At 32.7% G+C, this 20,805-nt stretch overlaps 4 protein-coding genes across 5 annotated transcripts; 1 reads left to right on the top strand and 3 right to left on the bottom strand.

Annotated features, from left to right (window-relative positions):
• The first annotated feature begins 1,783 nt into the window (after positions 1-1,783).
• On the top strand, positions 1,784-4,165 carry LOC140831194 (WRKY transcription factor 22-like). Of its 2 annotated transcripts, XM_073195019.1 has the most exons (4): positions 1,784-2,474; positions 2,571-2,684; positions 2,958-3,408; positions 4,029-4,165. In XM_073195019.1, the coding sequence occupies exons 1-4, from the start codon at positions 2,068-2,070 to the stop codon at positions 4,038-4,040; spliced, it is 984 nt and encodes a 327-aa protein (XP_073051120.1). In that variant the 5' UTR covers positions 1,784-2,067; the 3' UTR covers positions 4,041-4,165. The 2 variants fall into 2 exon arrangements, with proteins under 2 accessions (XP_073051120.1, XP_073051119.1); XM_073195018.1 differs by lacking the exon at positions 4,029-4,165 and having other exon boundaries at positions 2,958-3,996.
• LOC140831193 (endoglucanase 20-like) lies at positions 4,051-8,765 on the bottom strand. The gene is made up of 8 exons (XM_073195017.1): positions 8,528-8,765; positions 8,243-8,455; positions 7,589-7,789; positions 7,409-7,486; positions 6,856-7,008; positions 6,484-6,592; positions 6,011-6,177; positions 4,051-4,446 (listed from the first exon to the last, which is right to left on the bottom strand). Exons 1-8 carry the CDS (start codon positions 8,753-8,755, stop codon positions 4,051-4,053), a joined length of 1,545 nt encoding a protein of 514 aa, XP_073051118.1. The 5' UTR covers positions 8,756-8,765.
• Positions 8,766-14,797: 6,032 nt separating this feature from the next.
• LOC140829863 (protein LURP-one-related 8-like) lies at positions 14,798-15,885 on the bottom strand. Its single transcript, XM_073193144.1, has 2 exons — positions 15,519-15,885; positions 14,798-15,298 (listed from the first exon to the last, which is right to left on the bottom strand). The coding sequence occupies exons 1-2, from the start codon at positions 15,813-15,815 to the stop codon at positions 14,915-14,917; spliced, it is 681 nt and encodes a 226-aa protein (XP_073049245.1). The 5' UTR covers positions 15,816-15,885; the 3' UTR covers positions 14,798-14,914.
• A 2,829-nt stretch (positions 15,886-18,714) lies between these two features.
• Positions 18,715-19,401, bottom strand: LOC140830285 (uncharacterized). The gene has a single exon (XM_073193568.1). The coding sequence runs from the start codon at positions 19,399-19,401 to the stop codon at positions 18,715-18,717; it is 687 nt and encodes a 228-aa protein (XP_073049669.1).
• Between the last annotated feature and the right edge of the window lie 1,404 nt (positions 19,402-20,805).

Raw genomic sequence — 20,805 nt, 5'->3', positions numbered from 1 at the left:
TCCTCATTCACTTTTCGCTGTGAACCCAATTTTCGCCTACTATAACATAACTCCTGGAACTCAGTTACAAAATGTCCGAGTTCAACCCTTTATATATCTCGACCTCCAAGCCCATTCCTCTTCCTCGGACATCACTTTCCCAAGTTAATTCGTTCCAAAAACTTCGTCTAGGTCCTAGTTATGCCCAAAGAATTATTAGGGCATCAATATATAACTTAATTTAAAATAGTAGAAGTCAAATCCCGATCGTGTTCGTGATTGATACATTGTATATCCTAATTGTACATAAAGAAAAATAGGGAGAATAATAAAGGAGCGTGTATATATGGGAAAAGGCAAATAAATTTGGCATGGAAACTAGAGTTGTGTGTAGTCCAAACTAAAATTAAAGTAGTCATTTATATTCTATAATCCCTAAAGTTCACGTTAATGCTTATAATCAACTTGCAAGCTGGTACATCAATTTTCCTCTAAGCCCCCTAATTCCGCCACCGTCATTGGTGCGTTGAAATTGTATTACACAAAATCGGTCCTCCATTTTCCATCTATAATAATATATAATTTCCTTTTCCTATTTTTTTTTTTCTGGTAGATGGACCATTTTTGTTTTGTTTCTTTCACACATTTATTTATGTTTTTATGTTTTTATTTATTTATTATAATTAGTAAAGCCCATAAATATCTAGTTAACATATATTATCTATCTATATATATATATATATATATATATATGAAATATATAACATTCCCATTCTAAATAGTAAGTTTAGCCTCGATCTGCCACCAAAATTTTGCATACGATGGCAGAAGTGGATATCTGGTAATAAATATTAATTAATTGACCTGTTCATTTACACAAGTCAGGGAAGAATAGACAAGAAATGCTATAATATGTAGGTAATATGGTAATAATACTAATTATTAATTAATTTACCCTCAGCAGAGATTAAAATTATCATTATTTAGAAATTGAACCATGTCTTATCACCTTAGATAAGCTATATATCAAAACATAAAACCTTTTGAAATATTTATTCTGACAGGTTTGGCCTTTTATGGTTGGGCCAATCGGCATGTATAGCTGCATATCTATACAATTATTTATGTAACATGCTCATAAAAAATTCACTATCTAAAATATATTTAACTCAAATCAGATAAAATTCATATAAAATATAGAAATTAATTTTTTGGTCCACCAACTTATCTGATTTTGGATTATGGTTCATTATGTTTTCAAAATTTAGTTTTTGTACACTAATTTATAATTATATGTTATTTTTGTCTAATTGTTGAAGTGGTATAGACAAACACCAATGTCAGGCCACTATTTTTTTTTTTTTATTTCATGTCATTTTGATGCCATATCAGAAAAAAATAAAATAAAAATCAAAGTTCGTGCATTAAAATTACGTTGAAAACTTAATGAATCAAGATGTAAAAAAAATTATTTTCGCTTAATATATAAATACAAAGTATAATAGACATACCCACCCTCACAAAAACCTAGCAAAATTATTAGATTGCTTCAATGGCCTTGCCTAAGAGCTAGGTTACCTAATAAAAAAAGAGTGTTAAATTTCTTGACTAATTCAAAGTCAATTAAAAAAAATTAAATATTTATTCGTCCAAATAATTGAGTGTAAGTAAATACAAAGATGAGATAATTTTAAAAAATGAGTAATCCAATCGTTTGCATGACATCATCAAAAATATATATTATATAAACGATCAAATATCACCTTTTTTCAACATCACTACCCTTCAGTCCAACTTATCGTCAGCAAGTGAGAACACAATGGCGATTCATATCGGTGAAAGCGTGTGACACTTTTAGATTTCCCCACTTGGGGATGAGCACTTTGACATTAAGAAAAAACTCAACGCAAGCAATATGGAAAAAAACAACAACAAAAAAAATTCAATCTTTTCGGTGTGGATATAGACGTCGGTAAATCTGGTACATCCCTTTAAAATATTCGTTCCTCACACTGAAGAATAGTCAAAGAAACGGCTATTATCAGGCCTGATTGGGTATATATTTAGTTTATTCAAGCGTCGTGTTTCATGGCTCAATCTGCAGCAGCTGATATGGAAGATTGGAGTTTGCAAGCAATAGTTCGAGGATCAAGTGGTGATTTGTCAAAGATTGCGGATATGGATACATGTGATCGTTATCATGATGACAATTTGTTTTCGGACTTCATTTCCGGTGGTTATCAGTCCATAGATCATGAGTTTTTTGCTAGTTTTCCTGGAATTTTCGATAGGGAAATGGATTCGAGGAATGGATTAGAGGAGCTTTACAAGCCATTTTACCATGTTGCAGCACAGAGTTCTTTTCGATTTCAAGAAAATGAGCAGAAAACTGGTGTGGAGGACTATAAGAGAAATCAAGAATCTGATCAATCATCAGGGAATAATTATGCTGAAAGCGTTTGTAAAGCTGTTTCTACCCCAAAATACAAGAGAAGGTTTGTAGAATAGTATTTGAGTTTAATTCTATGTCTTCAATTAACAGGTTGGTTTTTATTATATTTTTAAAAATTATTTTCCTGTACTTTATGTAGGAAGAATCAGCATAAACGAGTGGTGATTCAAGTTTCTGCAGATGATATTACTTCTGATAAGTGGGCTTGGCGCAAGTATGGCCAAAAACCTATCAAGGGTTCACCATATCCAAGGTCTGAATATTTCTTCCATGATAAGTGCTTTCCATTTCAAGTTGTTGCTCCTCCATCTTATTGTTCTAATAACTAAAAGATCGCTGCATCACTGCATATTTAACTTATTTCGAATTGTAAAGGTCGATTTCTTGAATTTTCTACTTACCATATATATTAAATAAAATATCTAAATTCATGGTAACCTTAAATCACCATCTTGGTTCTTTAAACTCATGCTAAGGGCTAAATCTACTTCACTACTCTAACCAGTTTATGCATATGTATGAACAGGAGCTATTATAGGTGTAGCAGCTCAAAGGGCTGTTTGGCACGGAAACAAGTGGAGCAAAGCTGTGATGATCCTGGAATGTTTATCTTAACCTACACTGCAGAGCACAGCCACAGCTTGCCTACTCGGAGAAACTCCTTATCCGGTACAATCCGGCAAAAATTTCCATCTTCAAAAGCACCAAACATGCCTCTTGTCAAGCAAGAAAAAGACGAGGAACCAAGCAGCCCCAATTCGACAAAAACCCATACACATTTTTCGTCAACTGACGAAGATTTTCATCCAAGAATTAAACAAGAGGGAAAAATAATAATGGCTGATATAAATGATGCTGATGATTTCAACATGTCCGATGATTTGATACTGAACGGTGAATTCTTTTCGGGTTTGGAAGACTTTGATGATTTTGTTTCAGAACTGGGCAATTCACATACATCTTCTCCACAGTTTCCGGTAAGATCATGTAGCTGATTATATATTTCAAGAATTGAGAACATGCGACCATGTTACTGTTACATAGATCGAACATGTAAGATTAATTAAAGATTCTGATTATTAAACAATATTTTGCTTCCAAAAGAAACTTTAACGATCTTATCCATGGTACATGTGTTACTTATAATGATGATGCACTTCCGTTTTAATTGATGAAAATTAATTAGTATAGTGGAAAATATTACCAGTGACATTCTTGATTAGTCTTTCTTGTTTTGTATGTACCCAATGCATTCAAAATTGTTTATCTAAACAATTCCCACAAATATGCGTTCATAAATAATACCTACATATAATATAATTAATGAAATAGTCACATCATTTATTTCAAGGTATAATTAATTAATTGATTTTCCCACATCTCTACTCCAAACTTGACTTTTTTTTTTAACAAACTGAGACCCACGCGTGAAAAAAATAAATAAACAAAAATCAATCATATAATGTAGAGTATAAGTATTTATTTCATAAAAATCTCACATTTTTAAATTTTTATTAAGTTCATAGTTAATAATATAACACACATCAACACAAACCCTTAATTCTATGTAATTTTAATTTATATTTACACTGATCAGAAACTTAGGTAGCTAGCTCCCATTATATTTCTTCTCCATGGACCGCATCTTTGGTTCTATTAGCATGCAAATTCAAGCACCAAGGCTGATCAGTGTGGCCACCAACTAAAGCAGCCACAGATCCGACAAAAGCTGCATTCATGTATGTGGTGGGCTCTAAATGTGAGTAATCCGATCTTGAATCTGTGAACTCATCATTCGAATTCGGCCCTCCGACAATGGCGCCTATATGTGTGTTGGGATTTGGCTTTGAAGATGAATACCAGTCTGAATACCCCTGGTTGCAGCTCACTTTGGCAGGATGTGTATGGATTGAGGGAATTGATGCACCTCTGTGGTGTAATTGTGAGGGGGATTTGTTGCCAAATCCAACCATGTATGACATCTTCTTGGGGTTATTTCCAAGGATGTAGTCCACCTGTGAAGCCAGAAACCACATCTCATGCTGATCAGATAGTCATTAGCTCTATAGCAATGGTGAAAATATATAATTTTCGACAGTCTCTCATGGTAAAATAAAAAGAAACTATAAATTTGATTATCTATTTTTGTCTCTTTTTTATTTGGACCTTTAATGTTTACCAATGCAATTTCAATCCACTGTTTTTTTTTTTTTTTAAATTCCCAGTACCTCGTAAACACTTCCATATAAACAAAGAATAAAATTGAAAAACAAATTATCAAAATTATATATAAAAAAGGAAAGATACAAGACTAAAACTTATATTGATTATAAAATATGGAAATTGTAAAAAAAAATGGTAATTATCCCTAAAATTAATAAAGAAGTAGGGTGTTTGAGGTATTAAGTCTAATTTTTATGCTGAAGTGATTATATATATATATATATATATATATATATATATATATATATATATATATATATATATATATATATATATATATATATATTTGTGTGTGTGTGTGTTGGTTTTTTTAATGTTGTATTGGAATTATCAAAAGAATACAAATTTATTTTTTGGGTCCTTATACTCTTAAATTTATTAAAATACACGTGTTAATATCTAGAAGGATCACATTAGGAATATTAAATTTTAAGTATTACATGTTCAAATTGTCTACTTTCAAATTGATCATGTCATTCAGAATCTTGTACATATATATAATACACATATACACATAATCGTGTTTGCAGGGTGTTAATAAAGTCAAACTTTAATTAATTAATGAGGATAGGATTAATTAGAATACTATAGGGTATAAATGAATCGAATATAAAGAAAATTTGAAAGTTCGGATCGGCTAAATTTAGTTTTATTTGAATTCGAGCTCTATTCGAAGTTTGAAAATTTTAAAACTTTTATCTCGAATTCAGTTCTAATTAAAGCTCGAGTTCGATTTCGACTCAAAAGATTCGAACATGTTTGCGAATTATTTGAATTACTGTTCGAAAATAAGTAATCAAAATGTTCGAAATGTATTTATTTAATATATAATTATATTATATTAATTAAATATTAAGCTTGCGAGTAGCTTGTAGACTATAGAACAAAATAATTTGATTTCGAGTTCGGGTGTTCGGATCGAATTCGATAAGCTCGAACACGAATCAAATATTTTTCGAGTCAGTTCGACAATCTCGCGAACCAGCTCCTTCCCTTTACACCCCTAATTGTCAACCAAGTTGGAGAGCACTGTGGAAACTAAGATGAAGCTAATTTCGTAGTAATTAAAACCTTGAAGAAAATGCCAAACTAGAATATACGTGATCAGATCGATCTCGCCTACGTACTTTGCTATCCTACATTTCTAGGATATAATTTGTGGTTTAAGCATTTATTTATGCTTGAATTTCGCTAACCCTTTGAAAATATTAATAACCTAGCGTAATTGATTGCTAGATGCCCTTTTAAAGCAAATTGCACGCTCTGTTTAGGTTTTGCGTACCGAACCATTAAGTAGCGTAGTGGTTTAACAATAGAATAAGCAGTCGTCTGGTAAAATAATTACATGTCATTAACCTGTGATTTTGCAAAGGCTTTGATTTGAGAATTGGAAAAATGGACCGATCCGCATTGGACTCCCTCTACACCAGCTGCGCTTAAGATGTTGGAATAGGCAAGAAGTATCATCGAGGCGCTCGTCACATATTGTAGGTTACTGCTGTCTCTAGTAAATAGAAGTCCACCTGCAAACCAACTACTCCAATTATATTTTATTAATTTATTTACGACCTATTAGTTTAAATGACAATAAAGCATGATTTACATGTGTCTTTTGAGCAAGTTTTTATTTAATTTAAATGGGTCATTTATCTTTATACATAATAGAGAAGAAGATGAAAAATTATGTGTGTGTATATGTTTTAAAATATATAAAGCACGGGGGATGTTTTTACGATTTTTTGACCGGTGAGAAATTCATATTTCGGTAATAATTCGACGATACTTGCTGGCCAGGGGTTGTCTTAATTTAATATGATTGTCTGACTAACCAGGGGTTGTCTTGATCTGCACAGAGCTACTTCCAGGCAACAACGCACACACGAATGAATCAGCCCCATCCTTGTATTTTGCCAGGTTTGACTTTCCTTCAAGAAATTCCTGATAACAAATCTCTCCCGTTAAAGAACTACGACAACATACAAGACTAAAATCAGAAGTAGACAAATGTAAAAAATTTCAATTTTCCCTTCTATCATTTCAAATGAAACAAAGTCGACATACCATGAATGGACATATTTAACAATGAGGCAAGTAAGATGAGACAGTAAAATTTTCTACTCCGATACTAGTATTAATCATCAAATATTGTACTTACTATGATTAAATATAGGAAATTAGATTTCGAGGTAACGTATACTTGCCTTGGCTAGTAAAGTTTGAGCCCCAGCAAACTTATTATCCCAACTGAACTCAGAAACGGTCTGACTCCATCCCTGATTACTCGTTACGTAATTTAGATATGTGTTGTCTCCACTTGCTTTATATAGCCAAGCAGCAGCCCACAGCAACTCATCCTTTATAATCAAGCCAATAAAACAAAATTCTCAGCCCTTGTGTATCATCCCTCGTCTTACATTAATATAACGTGGGTGCATGCATGATTGGCTCAAAATCTATATATCGATCCAACTGTGGCTTCAGATTCTTATCTTATTGTACTTCTCGACTTCATACTCAATTCTTCTCTCGAGATCAGATGGTTAGACTCAAGTAAAATATTTTTGTAGTGATGAGTTTCTGTAATATAAATTTCAGCTCAATCCGGACAAGCTTCGGTCTATTATTGAACTCTAGTTGGCTTGAAACATTAATAGATTTATAGAAGAATATGATAGAGTCTTACAAGCATTACTATCATAGTACGGGCATGGTGTATTCTTAAGAATAAAATGGTGCCGTTTGGTATTTTATTACCTGGTAACCAGAGTATGAACAGTAAAAGGGGCAAGACTTCTGATAAGATCCTCTATACTTGTCTGCAAACTGAAACAACTGAAACCAACTGTAGTTTAATATTTTTAAACACTTCTACTCATATATACTAATTTTTCAGACTATGTGAAAAAATGTATATATATATATATATATAGTCACCAATTTTGCGTGGCGTAGGAGTCGGGCGGAATAATTTGGAGAAACCTCCTTGAAAACAATGGATGCAGCAGCAAGGGCGGCGGCAGCATCGGCAGCCACCTCAGTTCCGGGAGAAGAAGCGCTGATTTTATACAGTGTTCGCGTCGTGTCCATATCTTCGGGCCGCTCCCAACACTGATGGTCGTTGTTCCCATCCCCTACCTGTTAATTATTTTAGAAAATACTGCATGCGAGTACTATAGAATTTACTCATCCGATGAATGAGAATTACTAAAAAAAAATTATTTACATTTTGTCAAGTGAATTCGTGAAACTGAAGATCGGAGCACCGAATTAAGCGATTAAGCATTTTTGATCAACTGATCATGACCGTAAAAATATGGCAATAGAACATTTCATTTTACGTTGAAAATCTAAATTAAAATCCCATGTAAGCATAATCAGTCACAATAAGCACTGTGAACTATGCCGCGCGAAAATCGTTCTTTTTTTTTAATTTGTTTGAGTCAGGGGAATGATTTGTTACAATTTAAGCTCCAACTCGAGACCTCGTGTCAACTTGAGACCTTGGTTAGTCAAAGGAAAAATCGTTCAATTTTAAATAAAGCATTTTTACAACTTTTTTCCTTGGGGAGAAAAAGCAGCAGCAGTGACCTGAGTGTAGAGTGTGGTCGACGATGTGTGAGCTCTGAGCAAGAAGAGTGTTCCCCAATTAATCACATTTTGGAGGTAACGAAGCTGATTCGCTGAAGCGATCTCATTCTTATATTCGGAAGCAGCCCAACTCAACAAACTCATGGAAAATGACATTGGCCACCCGAACTTCACATTGTCACCAGCATCATAATATCCTCCAGTTAAATTTACCTACAAGATCAACATGTTTCATTAGCCATCCAAATAATTTTTGTTTATATAGAATCATAGAATGGAACTTACATTTTCAAGTTCTCCATCTGATAGAGCCGAATCGCCCCTCCATTTCACTCGTTGGCTCGACGGCAATTTACCCGAACGTTGGCCTTCAAAGAACAAAATCCCTTTGCTCAAAGCATCCTTATAATCTCTAGCATCCAAGCGAAATCTAGGATCTGTAATAGGTTTTGTACTTGCAATCGGACCAATAAATAATGATATCACAAACAAGATTACTAAATGAGAAGTCATATTTTTAGGACTTAGTTAACTTCTTATTGTGAACCCTTTACTGTCTGACCCATTTATAGATCCACAGATTGGTATGGGAACTAGCTTGCCGTGCTTGTTTGTCTAACGCCCATTTACTTAGTTTAAGTGTACGTAGTTTAGATAAAGATTTTGGATCCTTGCTTGAGTTATTATTTTACATAATCCTTGAACTTGGTTTAGATTTTAGATATTTTTATCCCCTTAATTTGATCGACGCTTTGGGATTATATATGTGCAAAACGATTAATATATAAAATCTGTTAGTTGTCCACGTCGGTTTGAGAAAAATCTATGGGAGTTGTACATATGGAATTGGACAATCATCCATCCATTGAACTAGTTTTTGGAGTTGAGTTAGATTCGAATCTCAATCTAACAAAATTTTGGGTTGGTACAATGTCCGGAATGGAGGACAATGACGAAATTTGAGCTGAATAAAATTAAATTAAATGTAGCTTGGAATTAATTAATTAGATATTACTAAAAATTAAAATCCAATTTTAACACATTTATTAAATGCTATGTTTTTATTAATTATATAATTAGAAACAATATTTTTCTAGTTTTATTGAAAAATTTATATTTTCAAATTGAGAATATTTTATTTTTGTCATGTATTTTTTTTTTTTGTGATTTTAGTATTCTATTTTGTCAGATTCCAATCTTAATCTACTATCTTTATTTTTCAAAGATATTTTAATCATTTTTCCAGTGTGGCTCTGATCCGGCAGCAATGCGTCGATGATGTGACGTTAACATATGCAATTTAAGTCAATAATTCCGATGAAAAATGACTAAAATTTCCAAAAATCAAAATATGCATAAGTAAGACTGAAATTCGATAACATAAAGCACCAAATTCAACGGTATGTTTAATTTCTAGTTCCATTGCAGCCAATCCTAACTTTTGCCTTTCACATTTTTAAATGTATGTGAGGGGATGGGCGCACATATAAATTTAAGAGATATTTGAAGATTGTAAGCAAGATTATAGAACTTTTGGAGGAAACTAGGTAATCATACGAGACAATAATTTGCATGTTAGTGTAAGTTGTGGAATGGAGATGGCGTGAGGGATTGAAAAGGTGTGGGAACAATGTCATGCCATAAATTATAAAATTGAATTGAAGTTCCAAAGATGGATGTAATAATATTCTATTATATGAAATGAACCCACTCCTCAACGTCATTCATTAATCGAATGAAAGAATTACAAGTTATTATGTTGTAAAGAATGGGAAAGGGCAATTGTCATTTTACATCCCACAATGTCTTACGTGAGGAAATGTCATAAAATAACAAGGCTATATACCACGTCGAGTCAAATCAACTAAATTTTTGCGATCACTAATAACTCATATGACACCAAAGTTTTTTTTTCTTTTGTATTACAACACACGCGGAGAGGAGAATTGAACTTGGGGATGTGAGCCAGTTAATCTGGCGGGGTGAGACATATGACACCAAAGTTTCAAATTGAAATAATCTCGAGTTCGATACTGTAACAACCCCTCACCTACTCGAAAAAATAAAAAAGGAAATTTTAACGAAACTTTCTCAAATTAAATAAATTTTAGAGTGTACAACATGCCACGTACACGAAAAACTTTGAAATGGGTAAGTCCATACTTGGCGGGCCATCAATACGGCCCGCTAACTTTGGAAGCCTGGACCAGAAAATCTGAACAAGATATTTTTTTAATATTGGCCTGGGTTGGGCTCCCACTTCCATCTTATAAATCCATCTTACCAGAATTTATTTATGCCTTATCTGGGAGAGTATAAAGAGAGGAAATTATTTTTGATTATTTATTAAACTCGAATTTAATGCTACATACTTATTATGTTAAAATTTCAAAGATTTTATGTTACATTATTCTGGAATAGAAAATTCAATTTTATTTTTAGCATATAAAATATATGATTCGATTATTTTGCTTAGTCTAAATAAATTTATCATTATTTATTTAATACTAAACTTATACGAATTTTTATAAATCTTAAACCTTGAATAATTTCATTTCAAATAAAAATATTAAATTTTTTTAAAAAAATTTGATGGCACTTATAATTATTAAAAATTTCATTGAAATATTAGGGTGTATTCGATGTTCAAGAAAGAAAATATACAATAGTGAATAATTTAAAAAATTTGAAGAAAATGGATGTTAAGTGTTTTTTTAAAAAAAATTATGACAACAGATATAATGGGCGTAATTATATGTTGGTCCTATATATTTATTTTTTTGTGATTTGTGATTGTAATCGTCTTCTATTATCAAATTTCAATTTTAATATGTTATCTTTATTTTTAAAAATGAATAATATAGAAACAAGAAGATGCAAATTATCAAATGTGACATAACTTGCCCCCTGCAAGCTTAGCGAGGGATTTAAGCCAACGCTGAGTTTGGATCGGTAACAGATGAAAAGAAATGCTGATAGTGGTTTGGCTAAAATTTTATCAGTCTTATCGGTGAAGGGAACATGACGAGCTTGAAGCATACTAGATAAGACCTTCTCCTGAAGAAAGTAAAGATCGAGGTCAAATACTGAAGCTACCAAAGGTGCTTGGATAGTGTCATAGCAACAGGGTGGAGCCATCCTCAGATTAGGCCGGTAGGCTATTAAGGGTGAGCTCCAAACCCAACTATTTATTTTATTTTTTAATAAATAAAATTTAAATTAATTTAATTTCAATTTTTATCTTACATTTTATTAATTAAACTTTATATATTTTTAAAAAATTTATAAGTTCGGTTATTGGTTTCAGGTCGAAAATAATGGATTTTTTTTGTGTTTGATTCATTCTATACGACCTAAAATTTGGTGTATTTTAGTTTAGTGTCGACATTCGAATTTATAAAGTTCAATTATGTTTTAGGCCGAATGCTCACTATAATTATTATTAATGGGCGGAGTCAGGCCTATATTTTTGAATCCTGGCCGCTGCATATCACCAAAAGGCTCCTTTGCATGAACATAAAGTTTGGCCCGTGAGAACCCAACTTTTGGGAAGTATAATTTCTTAATTATAGAATGCATAAGACTTTTATTTTAGAATTATAATAAATTCGAAAATAATACATGTTATTTAAAATTTCTCAGCCAATAACTACATGAAATTCAAAACAAGTGCAAGATCACACGAATAAATTAAGGTGAAAATCCACCTAATTGGGAGGAAATATTACATACAAGACATTTTTTCTCAACAAAGAAGCATATCAATAGTTATGAAAGAGTATCTCGAAATTTATGGAAAGAGTATCTCCAAATTATGTAAGAATATCAATCGAATTATGGTAATATTTTCACCTCACCGCTATAAATAAGAGGACCCTCTCATTCAAATTTCACATCATTTATACAATATTTTCAAAAATTCTCTCTAATCTCTCCCAAGAACTTTCGAAATTTTGCTCTCCAAAATTCTGCTGCAGTCATCAAAATTCTGTTCAAAGTTCAGAAATCCGTTTCTCTCTCTCTCATGTGCTTGGAATCCGATCTCGACCGTTCAGAATATGATTCAATATGTTTCAAATAACATATCCAAAATTCGGCCAAATCCAACGGATATTTTTTTGTTTCTAGCCTTCGCAAGAAAATTGCTCAGATTCTAGGCGAGAACAACATTACCTAAGGTTTTTCGCCTATGAACAGGTTAAAATGACATCCAAATTCGATCTCCACCGTTCATAATTTATTTGAAGTACTTATGAACGTACTGTCCAAGTTTGAGCCCGATCCAACAGTTAATTAAGGCGCAAGGAATTGTACAAGGAGGTTGATTTTCCGGGCCATGTGCTGCTGCGTTTTCTAAGTGTCAGTTGCATGATTCTTCTATGTTTCTCGAACTCTTCATGCTTTTTCCAGGTCTAAGGTAAGTGGCTTGTTTTAAATACTTAAATTTCGGTTATGTGTTTTCTTGTTTTCGAAAAATTCGGTCGAGCACCATCATTCTGTTTCAACGTTTTTTTGTGCGATTTTGGTAGGTTTACGTGTTGGCACTGTGATGATTCACTGAAAATGGGTTGGAATCACAATATATGGCCCTCCACGCTAGGATAGAACCTGTTTTATGACCTCGCCCCCTTAGATACTTAAAAATTAGAGATTGATATCAGTAAACCATAGAAGGTCGAAAAATCGTAGTGCTGCTATGATATGAATATGATGATATGTTATGAAAAGCATAATATGTTTATGTGTCATTTTCGAAAAGTGTGTAAATAAATTTATGTTGTGCTCGAACGGCCCTCGCTTACCGAGTGACGACCATATCACTCACTCCCCTTACTCTACCCTCCCCAGATAAATCAAAAGAACAGGTCAAGGAAGAGGAACATGATCAATTTTGGGGCTGGTGAAATCGAGAATTATATTAGTTCATCAATTCGTCGTTTAATTTTTTTTTTGTAAACGCTTCCGTGTATTTCTATTTTATCGAGTTGTAAAGACAGTGAACTTCTGAAAAAATTTATGTTAATAAACTGGTTTTGGTTTATACTGTACTACGATGCTGGTTGTTTTTCGATCGTGTAGTTGTTAAACAACGTCAGTGTCATAACCCAGTCCCGGGCCCCTATAATCATAGGTGTGGGCAAAAATTTGGCATTGTCCATCTTCGTGTAGGCTAGAAGATTCTGAGCATATCTTGTTCGTGACAGAAATAAGAGTGCATCAGAGATTTTAGACACTTGATGCCCAAAAAATAAGATAATTCCCCAAGTTCTTGAGAGAAAACTGGGAAGGCAACGTCTGATAAGAGTATGAACAATTATAGCGTCAACATATACGAGAACACAAACGAAAAAAGTATATATATATATTTAATAAACAATGAGACATTTGCTTTGGAGGCAACAAATCATAGATGTTGCGAGGAAGATAGAAGCTTATGAGACCAAGAATGCGGAGTTTGTTCAAACCATAGACAACCTTTTTGTCTACACACAAGTTTAGTGTCACCTTGACCTTGTTCAAAACTATAAAATGGTGCCATGCAAAATTGTTTTAGAGAGAGTGCCATTCAGGAATGCCTTGTTAACATCAAGTTATTGTAGAAAACAACCCTTGGATACAATTAGAGCATGAATAATGTGAATAGTAATCGGTTTAACCACTGAGTTAAATATCTCAGTATAATCCATACTTATACCAGATGTTTGAGAATAGCCTTTGGCGTATTATTGATGTTTTCTTTCAAATACCAACATGTTGCATACAAAGTGTTTGATAACATGCTTCAACAAACTGTTTTTATTATTTCAAGTTGCATTCTTTTCAAATCATTTACAACATTTTTAATCGGTTTTTTAAGGGCTATTTTGAGTTTTTCTTGTGCTTTTTAGAATGGAACTCAATATAAATTTCTACATGCTCAGTTTTTTTTTAACATTTCAAGAACGAGCTATTGAAAATCTTTTAAAAACAAGATATTTTAAGGTGTATATTCACATCTCATCTAAACATATTTTGATCCTAACAACCACCGTCATTGGCTTTATGATAAGAAGTGGGGGAATATGGAAACAAGAAGATGCAAATGAATTGTAAATGATTTATTTGTACAACTCTGGTTAATAATTACAATAAATCCTATAATGATTTACTAAAAATAAAATAAATCCTATAATGATTTACTCTTAAGTTGACCATTATTCTATTGCTCAAACCATAACCTACTTATTTTAACATTGACAAAAACTTGTGTGAGACTGGTCTCAAAGATCGTAGTTTTTGAGACGTATCTCTTATTTGGGTCATCCATAAAAAAATATTACTTTTCATGCTAAGAATATTATTTTTTATTATAAATATCGATACGGTAACTCGTCTCACAGATAAAGATTCGTGAGACCAGTCTCACAAAGACCTACTTTATAAAATTAAATGTGGATGGGAGGAGCTCCCTTGTGAACCCCCGAGATATAGCGATAGGTGGCTTAATTGGATACTATTGTGGCTCTCTTATCCTGTCAATCAATGGGTTTTAATATTATAATATTTATACTTGAAAACTGAATAATATTGGCACCTTAAATTTGTCATTTACATTTTATTTAAATAAAATCTATAAAACCTAAAATGCAAATAACAACCCTTAAATTGCAAATAATATGAGTTGAAAAGTAATTACTGAAACATTTTATCAAGAAGTAATACAATTGCCATGGCAAATCCAGGATCAAATGCAGCATTCACCACGAGGATAAATACTTCGAGACCGAACGATACGCCTCCTGTTGACGCCTCTTTCCTCTTGATCTCACCTACGACTTGCCTTGATTCATCCAAAATCCTGCACGACCGATGCTTGTACGATCCCTCGATCATATACGCGCATCCCTTAGCAGAAGAGTTTCCGTCGTTATAAACATATGCAATAGCACTTTGTTTTGTTTTCAGAATGTGTACGTTTTTCTTCACACAAAAGATTGGTTTTCTTGCAGATGTATCGCAATATTTGCCCATTTCTCCATTGTAGACTAGCCAGTTGTCATCTATTAGCCTCAGCTTCTGCTAGTTTTCAAAACAAAATAAAAGAAAGCGTAAGCCAAAATGCTAAAATAAGAATCTTCTAGTAAATTAAAGCAAATTGATTTCATAAAACACATTCATTAAAAGCACCAAATGTCCACATTATCAAATGTTCCCACCTTTCTTATACCAAAAGAAAGAAAGAAATTAAGCAGAAAATTCCAAACTGTATATACAGTAGTAATAAATATATATATACCTTGCGACGACAAATGGTGAAAACGGGATTGCCTGATCCATCCATGAGAATCATCTGATTAGGGTTGTCAGAGTAATTGTCAACCCTGTACACTAAACTCCCATCTGATCCAATTACAGTGAAGCCATTGCAGCCGAAAAGAAGTGATTTTCTCCACACAGTAAGCGATGTGCAGCATCCAGCTGGATAATTATCATCAATATCATCACTGTGCCTGTATTTGTTAACCTCTATTCTCGATTCTTGATCAGGATAATGGTGGACTGTTCTTGATGAAGATTTCAAGAAAAGGAGCATTTCTCTAGGAATTCGTTCGTTCGTTTCTGAAGAATAAATCGAGGGCCTGTGTTTTCTGTTTTGATGTGTGTAGACATGTATATTTATAGGGAGGGGACGAAATTATATTTGACGTATATATCGAGAAATATGTGGTTAAAAGATAAAGAACATGACAATTATTAGTTGTGTGGATTTATCAATTAAATAAAATATTTATTAAATAGATTTTTTTTAAACTTTAACTGAGTAATTATTCAAATATATTTAATTCAAAAATGGATTTTATTGTTTGATTTTGGTCGTAAATCTGGTTGAGCACACCCTAGCTAATATTTAATCTATAATTTCAGAAAACCGGACCGGAATTTTAAGCATTCTAGAGTATATGTTTTCAAGTCTGAAATTCAACGCTTTTGTTTTGTTTATCATTTGACTATTTGTTCTTTTTTTTATTAATAGAATGCAATTTTTCAACTCTAGCTTAGAATATTGCAACATAACCTACATTAGTTTTGACGTTTGAATTAATTTTTTTTGGGAGAAAATGTATTTTCAATATTATGATTAATATATCAAATTCAGTTCTTAGATCTTTGCGTCATAAGAATATGATAATTTAACAATTGCTCATGCAATATGATAAATAGCAAAACTTAATGATAGGAATCTAATGAAATATTAGTAATTAGTAATACCAAGAGAGACCGACGACGTTTATCTCTATTCTTCGCATTCCTTTTTATAATATAATAACCAAAGGAAAAAAAACAAGAAGAGATCGTTGCAATGTTTTTAAAATGGCAAAAATTTATATGAGACGGTCTCACGGATATTATTTGTGAGACGGATCTCTTATTTGGGTCACTCATAAAAGAGTATTACTTTTTATACTAAGAGTACTATTTTTTATTGTGAATATGGGTATTAATGACCCGTCTCACAGATTATGATCCGTGAGACGGTCTCACATGAGACTCACTCTTTTAAAATTGTTGTCCAAATAAAATTTATGACATTTAATTGCTCGAGAACCTGTCTTGGTTGGGCTCGTACAACGTGCGGCGCAGATGGTATTTGGAAAGTTCTATATCTCATTATTTTGATGTCTTAAGATTTAATGTCATTCTTTTACGCCTCACATAGCCAACTAGATCAAGAAGCACAACGTCAACAGCTTGACACATAAGAACTTTCCAAGAGGTTACTTATTTTAATACTATTCTTACTCATGCATTTTTAACTCAACGTTTCTCCTCTTATAAGTATATAAGTATGATTCTTGGGAGATTTGAACACATTACCTCGCTCTTATATTAATTGTTATGATCAAGCGCTTAACACTCGGTCAAAAACTATACTTGTTAGCCTATGTGCAAGTTTATTTATTATACTCGTGGAAGCGCAAAGTTCACTCACTTGGGTGCTAATAGGTCAGGCTGTTTTGCCCACGATTCTGAGGAAGTGCATGTCTATCTGTTAGTGATGTCTCATTTCTGTTAGAGATCGGTCTTACTATTTCTCTATCGTCGACCTTGTCCCTAACAGAGATAGTATTACTCGTTAATATTTGTGTCACTCTTTTATGAACCACCTAGTCAATCATATCAAGCGGCACAACGTATGTTAGCAGCTTGAAGCACAAGAACTTCCTAGCGGGTCACTCATCTCAGTACTACTCTTAATCATACACTTAACCCAACATTTATCCCTCTTAGAAGTTTATAAAAATGTTTATTGTGAGACCTGGAACTCATGACATCGATTTGAAACAAATTTTTAGAATCAAATGCTTAGCACTATGCCAAAAACTATAGTTTTTAGTCAATGTACAACTTTATTTCATTATACTCATGGCAGTGCGGTTTACACCTACTTGAGTGCTAATATGACGGACTATTAGGCCCATGTCGGACTATTAGGCCCATGTGTCAGGTATATGTTTGGTGCTCTCTTATATTCCTTAGAGAACAGTCTTATAATTTCTCTATTAGGTCCATGTTTCTGGGTCAGGTATATGTTTATATGTTGGTGCTCTCTTATATCCCTTAGTGATTTATAATTATGTTAAGGGATTAACGAAATATGCCGGAAGTAAAAGCTTCCTAAAATAAAGAGACTGGGAAACTTATGGATTTGATCTTCATTTCATCCATTGGTTATTTGTGAGTCACATTGATAGAAAAGAAAAATATTTAAATTCAAAATTTATTTATTTTTTATATTTTCCTTTTTTTATTATGATTGTATCAAAAAAGAATTTTGTCTTTCTAAACTGATGATTGTATATCTAAATTATCTTTTGTGTTTAAGAAAGTTTATTACCTAATAAAACTCTATTTTCTATGTATTGCTATCTAATCAAGAAATCATATCTAGTTTAAAGATGTTATATAGATTGAAAAATGGAGGCTACAAGAGCATGTGGAGTGCGAAGAGATACGAAGAGAGAGAGCTAAGGAAGAATGGAGAATCTGTGTGTTGGTTCGGAAAAATCGAGTGATTAAGGGTATGCTGCTTGGGCTTCTCCAATGGACCTGCGCTCTTTGCAAAATAGCGCAGCTCCTTTAGCTCTGCGCCAAATGTGGCGCAGAGTGTTTTCTTATTTTTTTTTAAATTTTTTTTGTTTTTTTAATTATAAATATTTATATTAAAAATTCTAAATATTTTTTATATTATAATATTATTATTATATAATTTAATAGTTAGATAATATCTATTAAATATAAAATTATAAAAATTAAAATATTTAATTATATAAATTTACAAATATATTTTACAATCATTTATATTTAAACATCTAACACATAAATTTATTGAATAATATTTAAACATTCAAGTACACAGTTAAAATAAAAATATAAATTCGAATTCAGATAATTTATATGCAAATACAATAAAGGATAAACAAACTAAATCATCAATAATTTGGAAAATCGGATCCAGATCTAGATCTCGATCCTCCAAAATCACCAAAATATTTTCCAAATGCGCTGCTCTCATGTTGACGACGTTCTGCATCTCTTTTTTGCATAATTCTTGCTCGTTCATTTTGAACAATTTGACGCATTTCTGGATCGCCAATTGTGCTTAGATCCATATACAAAACTTTATTTTCCTCCTGAATTTTAGCCAATTCTATTTGTTGTTGTCGAATTTCTAGTTTTTTTTGTTCATTTTGCAATGCTAACAGCTTAATATCATAATTTTGTTGCATATCTGTAGATCTTTTTTGCAACACATTGATAAGCTCGCGATGTCCTTCCTTCATCGTAGAAATTAATTCTGAAACATTTTCTTCTCTTTTTTTCTTTGATTTGGATTTTTTCACTCCAAGAGGTCGTTGAGACGGAGTTCCACCTGCATTTTCATCACTGCTTAAATTAATTGAAAATGAATTTACTGTAGGGGAACCTGGTATTGGAGATTCTGGTTCTTGAGTATCCGACTGTGATGAATCCAAATTTGTGACATGTTGTTTGGATACTGGTATCAGTGCACTGGCGTTGGCCGAAAATTTCTCTATATCTTTCATTATAGGCCAAACATGATCAAACTTGAATCCTTTAGTGAAATTTTTATCTTGGATCATTAAATCATTTGCCATGTTCAACTGCAAAAAATATGTTACTCGTACAAAAAATAGACTTAGATTATTCATGTGAATATAATAATAAATACTTACAATATCTTCTTCAGATGCTCCACTCGGCTTCAGTTTTTCAATTATGCTAACACATCCACATAATTTTCTCAGCTCGGATGATAACTTGCATGCTACATTGCAAAGATCTGATATTGCGTACTTGCATGTTATTCGATTTGCCGGCATTGAAAGCTTCTTCAATCCGACTCCAAAATCGTTCTTTGGATTGGTTTATACCGATGATAGGATTTTGCGAAACATCAAGATAAACATGACACATGAGTTTATCTTCTTCAATAGCGTAATTGGTAGTTCGGAAAATGGATTTCATTGAATTTCTTTGGACAATGAGATTTTTTTGTTGTAGATTGTAATGTTTATGATTTAATCAACCAATAAGAAGTTTATTTATAGTGGGAATGTTACCTACCAGTCAAAAGTGCATCTACTTGTCAAAAACGTATCTACCAGTCCAAACTCAGCTACCATTCAAAACGTATCTAGAGTAAAAAACGTATCTACCAGTCCAAACTCAGCTACCATTCAAAACGTATCTACCAGTCAAAAGCGAATCTGCCAGTCCAAACTCAGCTACCTTCAAAACGTATCTACCAGTCAACACGTATGTACCAGTCCAAACTCAGCTACCATTCAAAACGTATCTACCAGTCAAAAGCGAATCTACCAGTCCAAACTCAGATACCATTCAAAACGTATCTACCAGTCAAACACGTATCTACCAGTCCAAACTCAGCTACCATTACGTATCTACCAGTCAAAAGAGAATCCACTAGTTTAAATTCAGCTACCACTCAAAACGTATCTAACAGTCCAACGTGCATCTACCAGTCAAAAATGTATCTACCAGTCCAAACTCAACTACCATTCAAACATATCTACCAATCCAAACTCAGCTACCATTCAAAACGTATCTACCAGTCAAAAGCGAATCTACCAGTTTAAACTCAGCTACCATTCAAAACGTATCTAACAGTCCAAAGTGCATCTACCAGTAAAAAATGTATCTACCAGTCCAAACTCAACTACCATTCAAACATATCTACCAATTCAAACTCAGCTACCAATCAAAACGTATCTACCGGTCCAATATGCATCTAAAAGACATCTATATAATGTAACTATATTATCATACTTTCATACAAACTATATATTTCATAAAAATGAATCCACATACTCTATTTGATGCAAACTCATATAGCTCATCTTCATTGTCAGATAATGAAGATGATATTCAATTTGTTGAAAGCTTTGAAAATAGAAGAAGAGCAATACTGTCAACTATAGCTCGAGAACAAGAGTTAGTTGCTGCCTACATCATTCAACAAGAACAAGAATTCACACACG

This window comes from Primulina eburnea, chromosome 4 (genome assembly GCF_022965805.1).
Source record: "Primulina eburnea isolate SZY01 chromosome 4, ASM2296580v1, whole genome shotgun sequence".
In the NCBI taxonomy this organism is placed as follows: Eukaryota; Viridiplantae; Streptophyta; class Magnoliopsida; order Lamiales; family Gesneriaceae; genus Primulina; species Primulina eburnea.
This window is presented reverse-complemented; position numbering and strand designations above follow the sequence as displayed.